Raw genomic sequence first — 8,397 nt, 5'->3', positions numbered from 1 at the left:
ACCGATAGCGTGCAAAGAACATATGTTTATAATGAATATTGTATATAACAATATTTTCATGTCAGATGTGACTTCACTATAGGAAGGTTCGACCATACTTTAACAGTAGATTGTTCTGTAGGTTTGTGTCTTTCTATTTAGTCAGCTGGAAATGTTAATGCTGTTTTAATGTTCCAGGTTGCAGAAAGTGGGCCTGTTAGCATTGCATCATATTATTTTGAATTTTGATGCAGACTCGCAATCAGCTGTGCTATACATACTCCTACATTGCAAGCAGTAACTTGTGTGAGAAATGAGAAACAGATGGTTTTTTGGCAAGCTTATATTTATACGAAGTACCATACTTACAGAAAACTCTTCGCATTTCAAAAGCTGGTCAGTGGGTCATGACTGATCACAAGGTAACTGAAAGTCGGCAGGCTCTCTACTGCAATCACTCAACGTGTGTTTGTGTATTTGCTTAGGATGTGACACCATGATCATGCTTGTTGGAATAGCATCGGTTTATATGTGAGTGTACAATAGGAATGCTTGTGCTTTCCACAAGTATTAGTTCGATGAGCTGACAAATTCATTATTAATTATCGTCATTTACCCAACAAGCATGTGCTTACACAATGGTAGCAATAAGTATTTCACTATTAGTGGATGCAAGACGAGTTGCAGTGCAAAGGTACTTCTCTTGTCAGCTAGCTTGTTGTTTCTACTTATTAATACAAATATCAGTATAATATTGTAAATAAATTTATCTCTATCTCTCTAATTAGAAAGACACCCATCTCACAGAACAGGACTTTGCATCCACATGAATGGTAGTGTATTTACCAATAAGATTTGGTGTTAATCTCCGTATATATATATATATATATATAGAGAGAGAGAGAGAGAGAGAGAGAGAGATTATTTTGTAGCTGTTACACCTTTCTACATGCCTTACAACAATGTCATTAGGCAGTAATGATTACTCGATTTGTATCCGCCATGTTGAGATGCCTCTATAAAATGAAAATCAATCTAGGCCATGCTAGACAATGTCTGGCCTTGCGTTTGGCCATTGAGCATGCAAGCGGCCAAAGGGACTGGTGATGTGCTGACCACAATGTTTTTGCGCTACCTTTTGGTACATGTGTTGTGGAACAGGTTGTAGAAAACACTGTCCTTATTCCCTCTCAACGACAGACATATATGGCACTGGGTCCATATGTTGGCCAGAAAAGCAATCTCAAGAGGTTTGTTCGATTAGGAAATGGTGCACGGCACCACAAACGAAAAGATGCAGGTGGCACGTGCCAGTCATGGTGTGCCTGCAGGGGTGCACCCACTCACTGCAACACTCTTAAAACGGCTGGAACCTTCGGGGTGTCTCTTTGTCCCACAACAACAATCGTCATCTACTTTGCTTGCGTTCCCTTTCTTGAAAACACTGCGCTCGCTACTTTCCTTTCGAGAATGCTGCGTCACGCTGGTAAAACGCAAACCATTCGTGACTTGCAAGTACCAGGCTCGCAGCGTTAAAGAAAGGAAATACGGGCAAGACACATGACGATTACTGCTGTGATACAAAATAAGTCCCAGAGGGTGTAAATTTATTTAAGAGTGAAGGTAAGAGCAGTGCCTCTATGCTAAGGAGGCACTGGTAATTCTTAAGTTTCTACTGAGCTGCGACGTCATGAAGCAGTATGTCACGCTAGAGCCTGCCATTGCGACGTTTCGACGCTCGCTCCGGCTCGCTCGGTCGTACGTTATGCTGCTACATCGGCTTTCACAACGACCAGCTGAACACGAAGCGCCCGAGAGAGCCGGACAGAACGTTACACAGTTGCAATGTCTTGCATCCACGAGGCCACATTGGCCACATACTGTGCAATGACGTCGCTACACAGTATCCTTATCCTCCTGGGAAACGAAATCAAAACTCGGCGTAGAAAGCCTATTATAGTAGTTTATTTACGATGCCCTGAGAGTTCTCACGCTTTTGTAGAGTTTAGAGGTGCAGATAATTTCTTGTAGAAAAAAAAACGAATGACCTTAAATATTGAACTACGTCGCGTAAAGCCAAATCAAGCCTCTATGGATTCCGAAACCAACTGCGCGGTGTTTAGCGCGGTTCAGTTTGTACGCGTAGGTCCGTCTGTTTAGCGCTAGCATAAGATAGGCGAAAGCGTGTTACGGACTTCGCTCCTTAAGATTCGACCACTGCTGCTTTTGTTTCGTTGATTTTTTTTTTCAGTCCCTCACCATGAATTTTAACAGTATCGCGCGCTACCGCCCGGTGCGCGGGAAAGCCAGACATTCGGGCAGACATGATAGTTTCTGCAGATACGCCCCGTGGAACATGCGATGATTCTGGGCAAAAGCATCGGCGCAAGGAAGGTAAGCTTTAACAGCGGGCTAGCGCGAATATGAGTATGCTCAGACAGGTGCCGAGCACCATGCAGTTGTAAGGAGCGACCAACCGAAGAATCCGTATGCGCGCTGCTAGCAATGCTCGTGCAAAAACCGCAGCAAAACTCCAGACACGGAAGGCAGTGACGTGTGCCGTGGGTCACCATCCCTTTTTGAGGTAATTCGTATACTTGTTTATTTGCATGATATAAGTCTGTGCGCAGTGCTAATTTAAACCGAATTAACAGTCAGGCGAAGTGAAGCGCAGGTGTATACGTTTGGATTCAGTAGCATGAACAGAATTAACACTCCGTGGGTATACCTTCTGCTTCACCACGATTGTCGCTCGTTGGTGGAGCTGTATATAGTATCGCCATCGAAAAACATCATGAAGCAGTGGTTGTCTATATACGAAAGTTCGTCTGTGTAGTACGTCAGCATGCCAGAAGCTTCCTATAAGCAAGCATGAAATGTAACGTGCCTTCATGCACATTTTAATAAGCTGACTTACTTACGAGGGGATGCTGAAAAGTTCCTGGCTTTGTGCTGAAAGAATAGAGTCAAAGTTTTGAAGTGACATGCACCTTTATTCAACATATATTCCTCAGACTGGTGCTCTTGTTACATCGTTGCTTCAGGTTTTCTATTTCATTTAAGAAAAAAATCTTGTGATAGGTCGTCAAACCAGCAATCAGCAGCATGCTGATCGACATAAAAAATGTTGCCAAATGGCTACCCTTCATGTGTTTCTTCAAGTTAGGAAACAGATCATTGGTAGTCAGAAGGCTCCAGGCCGGGTGAATAGGGGGTACGGTGGACCATGTGTAAACCCAGGGTCGTCAATTTGGCAGCCACAACTTTGGGCGTGTGCAAAAGTGCATTGTCCTGGTACAAAAGGATCCCTTTGGTCAACATTTCCCGTTGTTTCGTGTTTACTGCCTCCTCCAAGTGCTCCTAGGAGGATGGCATAGTACTCTCCGGTTATATATGTCAGCTCTGAGGCAGGTAGTCTGCCAAAAGAACGCTGTATTTGTCCCAGAAAATGGACATCATGACGTTTTTGGCTGATTTCTGGGTGTGGAACTTTTTCGGTCGTGGGGACCCACTGTGACAGCATTCCTTTGACTGTTCCTTGGTTTCTGGTTCATATATGTGCAGCCAGGTTTCATACTCTTTCACGAAAAAATCCTATGTATCATCAAAATGGGCCAAAACAGCTCTGGATGCCTCAACTCGTTCCTCTTTCTGTTCAAAGATTTTGCCACCCACTTCGTTGAAAGCCTGTGCATGTGTGGGATATCGGTAGTAATGAAACCAACACGCTCCTAGGAGACGTCCAGTGACTGTTCTATCTTCTTGGCAGATATTCACCTATCCTCAAGAATGGGCTTATGGACAACAGCGCTTGTTGCCGGATCTGTTGAAGTTGTGAGGCACCCACTGCGGAGTTCATCTTTAATGGTAAAATGCACTGTCTTGGAATGAGAAACCCAGGTTTTCACTATGCTTTAGGAAAGTTTGTTTTCCTGGAATGTCTGTGGGGTCTCAGTGTGCATGTCTTTTGCAGACTTTCTCTGGAGATCAAAAAATTTCACGATGTCCCATAAATCCACAGACGTGACGCTTGTTTGTACCTCTAAAATTGCAGGTTCTATCTGAAATTAAGATATCTACGAAAATCTCACATCTCTCATTTCCACCATTGCTTAACTTGATGTAAAAGCTTTTATATGGTACCATGTTTATGTTTGAGTTCTAAATGCGAGGTGGCAAAGCCAGGAACTTTTTAGCATCCTCTCGTCACTGCACAGCTGTCTTCCTGTTTGTGAAAACACTTGCTAGTTTCTCTTTGTATCTCTTAGTACGTCAACCGCTTCAGCTGGTGATCGTGTTATGAACTGACTATATCAGATCCAGTCGATTTTACGGAACTTTTGAAAGTTATACATTCCCGGTAGCTCAGTAGGTCTTAAATGTCAGCACCCCCCGATGACACATATTGTTGGGGTCATCCCCTTTACATTTATTGGGTTCATTGTCTAGTTTTGTCAGCTTGCTCGAAGAGCTCTTATCAGGAGTTTTCGCTACCGACATCCCATTGTTCACTTTTCTGTATTTTATGTACTGTGCTTTCACCCACATGCCTGGTTCCATCTGAGAGATGTGGAAGCTCACTGCAATGTAATAAATTTTATTTACGTTCCGAACATTCTCCCTACTCTGCAGGCCATGGTAATGTGAAAGGGGGCTCTTGATTTTCCTTCTAAAGTGACTGTTTAACATGATCTTCCTTTCTTCAGTGAATTGAAAAAGTGCCACATGACAAAGCGGTATCTCAGTCTCATCTAAACCGCATGCGTCAGCAAGTTATTGACCTTGGATTTCTACAGTAATTTTAATCCAAGTGTCGAGTGCACCTGACTTTCTATACATAAATAGCAAAAATGTCGATTTGATTCATGCTATTCGGGTGGCTTGCATGGTGCTTTCACTGCGTCTGCTGCAAGCGTGATGAACATTGAGAATTAGTTTTGAATGACATTTGCACATGAAATGAATGGCTTTGGCCAGCCACATCCATTTTGGATTAATTGAAAGGAAAGTGTAGTGCCCACTAAGGTTGTTCATGAAGTGCATAGAAACTGAATTAAGCAGTTATTTCTTTGTGAAAAATTGTGTCCTGCACCTACAGTACTTATGCGTGCACTCGACCTCCCTACCCTTCCTTCATTCCTCCTCCCGAGCTGTTATTTTTTTATTTAGATTTGTTTGTGACTGCCTAAATAATGAATCTTTCTTCACTAATATTTCTTGCATTAGCTCCCACTAATGTATCCTTCGATACAAATTTATGAGCTTAACGTCCTGCCATATGCATGCGCCTGTGGTGACCTATAAATGGAACTTGGGTACATGCCCCTTGTATATTTGTATGCCAGTTCCACAAAAGCATGTTTCACTGCTGTAACCCAGCTGCCAAGCATCGCTACATTTTAAGTTGTGGATACTTACCTCCCAATTTAAGATCACTGTTCTTCACGAATATTAAATTTCATGTGTCCATTACATATTAAAGGTGCGAGGTGGGATTACACCCTTTGCAGCATCACCCAAAAAAAAGAACAGCACAATGTTTCAAAGATAAATTGTTCCTTTATTGTGGTGTTTCACTAAACAATCTTTATGTACAAGGAATAAATTAAATGACTATGAAGAGATGATAAACACTGCTATGACAAATGAGTGACTATATTACATTTCATTGGTTTAGTCCACTTCTTCTATTGTGGGTCCGGAGTGTTGCGATGTAGAGCTGTGCTTTGGTCCCTGTGCTTGATGGAGCTTGCTCATAATTGGCATGCAAGCCTGCTGCAATTCCTTGAGCCGGTGTTCGTACTCGTCCTTCTCAGCCAGGCTGTTGGCATCGATCCAAGAGATGGTCTCGCGACACTTGGAAAGCACAGAGTCCTTGTCTGCAGTAGACAGCTTGTCTCCTGCTTCTTCAGCTGCCTGCTTGACTCCGTAGGCATAAGCCTCCAGAGAGTTCCTAGCAGCCACCCTCTCGCGCTGCACGTCGTCCTCCTGCTTGAACTTCTCGGCTTCGGCAAGCATGCGCTCAATGTCCTCCTTGGACAGACGGCCCTTGTCGTTGGTGATGCGGATGCTCTCCTGCTTGCCCGTGCTCATGTCCCGAGCAGAGACCTGCAGGATTCCGTTGGCATCCATGTCGAAGGTCACCTCAATCTGGGGAACACCTCGAGGCGCCGGCGGGATGCCGTTCAGGTTGAACGTTCCCAGCAGGTGGTTGTCCTTTGTGAGGGCACGCTCGCCTTCGAAGACCTGGATGGTGACAGCGGGCTGGTTGTCCGAGTAAGTGGTAAAGGTCTTGGATGTCTTGCAAGGGATGCGCGTGTTTCGTTCCACAATGCGCGTCATCACTCCGCCCGCCGTCTCGATGCCCAGGGACAGTGGGGCCACGTCGACCAGCAGCACGTCCCTGATGGCCTCGCTCGAGTCGCCGCTCAGGACGGCCGCCTGCACCGCTGCTCCGTATGCGACGGCCTCGTCGGGGTTGATGCCCATGGACAGTTCCTTGCCGTTGAAGAAGTCCCGGAGCAGCTTCTGCACCTTGGGGATACGCGTAGAGCCGCCCACCAGCACGACGTCCTGGATCTGCGACTTGTCCATTTTGGCGTCGCTCAGTGCGCGCTCCACCGGTTCGAGCGTGCTTCGGAACAGGTCCATGCAGAGCTCCTCGAACCGAGCGCGGGTGATCTTGCTGTAGAAGTCGATGCCTTCGAAAAGCGCGTCAATCTCGATGCTCGCCTCGGTAGAGCTGGACAGGGTCCTCTTGGCACGCTCGCAGGCGGTGCGCAGTCTCCGCACCGCTCTCGGGTTTGCCCTGAGGTTCTTGCGGTGTTTGCGCTGGAACTCTTGCACGAAGTGTTCGACCATCCGGTTGTCGAAGTCCTCGCCTCCCAGGTGCGTGTCTCCCGCAGTGGATCGGACCTCGAACAAGGAGCCCTCGTCGATGGTCAGCACGGAGACGTCGAAGGTTCCGCCTCCCAGGTCGAAGATGAGCACATTCTTCTCGCCGCGCAGGTTCTTGTCGAGTCCGTACGCGAGAGCGGCTGCGGTCGGTTCGTTGATGATGCGCAGCACGTTCAGCCCGGCTATGGCACCGGCGTCCTTGGTGGCCTGCCTTTGCGAGTCGTTGAAATAAGCAGGCACCGTGATGACGGCGTCGCTCACTTGCTTTCCCAGGTATGCCTCCGCCGTCTCCTTCATCTTGGTCAGAACCATGGCGCTGATCTCCTCCGGGCTGAAGCGTTTGCGCTCGCCCTTGAACTCGACGCTGATCTTGGGCTTGCCACTGTCGTTCTCCACCTTGAAGGGCCAGTGGCGCATGTCTTCCTGGATCTTGGGGTCGTCGTAGCGCCGCCCGATGAGCCTCTTGGCGTCGAACACCGTGTTCTCCGGGTTCATGGCCGCCTGCGCCTTGGCAGCATCGCCGATCAGCCGTTCTGTATCCGTGAAGGCTACGTAGCTCGGCGTCGTGCGGTTGCCCTGGTCGTTGGCGATGATCTCGACGCGGCCGTGCTGGAAGACACCCACGCAGGAATACGTGGTGCCGAGGTCGATGCCGATGGCCGTTACGTCAGACTTTCTGCCGATAGGCATGACGATTGTGTTGTGGTAGTTGCGTTCCGTTCAGAACACTTGCTCACTCGTTGCAGTGAATGAGTAATCTGCTGTACCGCGGTCGCGACGCGCAATTTATACCATTCGCGCGCTTTTCTAGAAACGCCTGGATTCTTCGCGAGCCGCGGTAACCAATGAGGGCAAAGTGGGACGGTGACGTCAGGAGAGCCGCTCCGCGATTGGTCCCTTGTGATTCGAAGCATCGAGAAGGCTCTCGCATCGTCTGCTAGCAGTGAAGGGTGAACGGGGTCTCAAGCGCATACAACGAAACATTTTTTTTCTTCTTTCTTCCGTGGCAGATTGTTGGAAGTTTAGAGAACTGATGCAGATCAGTGAGGCAATTGAAGCTCACCCCGAGTGTGCTTTTCTTTAGCTATTTTCGTTACCTTTCGCGATCAACAAATACTTAGATGGGCATTACTGTGCGGTTGATCCCCCCCCCCCCCCCCCCCGCCCTTTACTTTCGAAGAATCGGAAATCTCGTGAGGGAATGTTCGATGGCAACTGTGGGGAAAAATAAGGCGGTGTATGAAGTCGTGAATTCGTTCTCTGTGGTCTCGTCGCGGTAGTTCGGCCGGCCTAACTTGTGCGTCGACGGGGAAATGGATTCACGGTTCACCGGAAAATAATCCTCCCATCGAAAAATGAGCCTCGATCGGCGTAGCGTATGCCTGTGCGTGGAAGTGGAAATCACGGTGGCTTCATTAATTGAGACGCGTGAATTGGGGGCGGGTGGTATGATGCAGTTATTTCCATACGACAGTGTGAAATAAGAAAGGGAAGACTATGTAAAAATGTCTTTTTTTTACG

The 8,397-nt window shown here is 47.3% G+C and overlaps 1 protein-coding gene across 1 annotated transcript; it reads right to left on the bottom strand.

The window, feature by feature from the left end:
- Positions 1-5,524: 5,524 nt before the first annotated feature.
- LOC139049939 (heat shock protein 68-like) lies at positions 5,525-7,647 on the bottom strand. Its single transcript, XM_070525833.1, has one exon. The coding sequence runs from the start codon at positions 7,564-7,566 to the stop codon at positions 5,653-5,655; it is 1,914 nt and encodes a 637-aa protein (XP_070381934.1). The 5' UTR covers positions 7,567-7,647; the 3' UTR covers positions 5,525-5,652.
- Positions 7,648-8,397: the final 750 nt, after the last annotated feature.

Source organism: Dermacentor albipictus, chromosome 9 (assembly GCF_038994185.2).
Source record: "Dermacentor albipictus isolate Rhodes 1998 colony chromosome 9, USDA_Dalb.pri_finalv2, whole genome shotgun sequence".
NCBI classification, from domain to species: Eukaryota; Metazoa; Arthropoda; class Arachnida; order Ixodida; family Ixodidae; genus Dermacentor; species Dermacentor albipictus.
The sequence above is the reverse complement of the archived record's forward strand: the minus strand, read 5'-3'. Positions and strand labels throughout refer to the sequence as shown.

Excerpts from the sequence above, each read along its gene's own strand:
- LOC139049939 (XM_070525833.1), bottom strand. The coding sequence starts at position 7,566 with ATGCCTATCGGCAGAAAGTCTGACGTAACGGCCATCGGCATCGACCTC.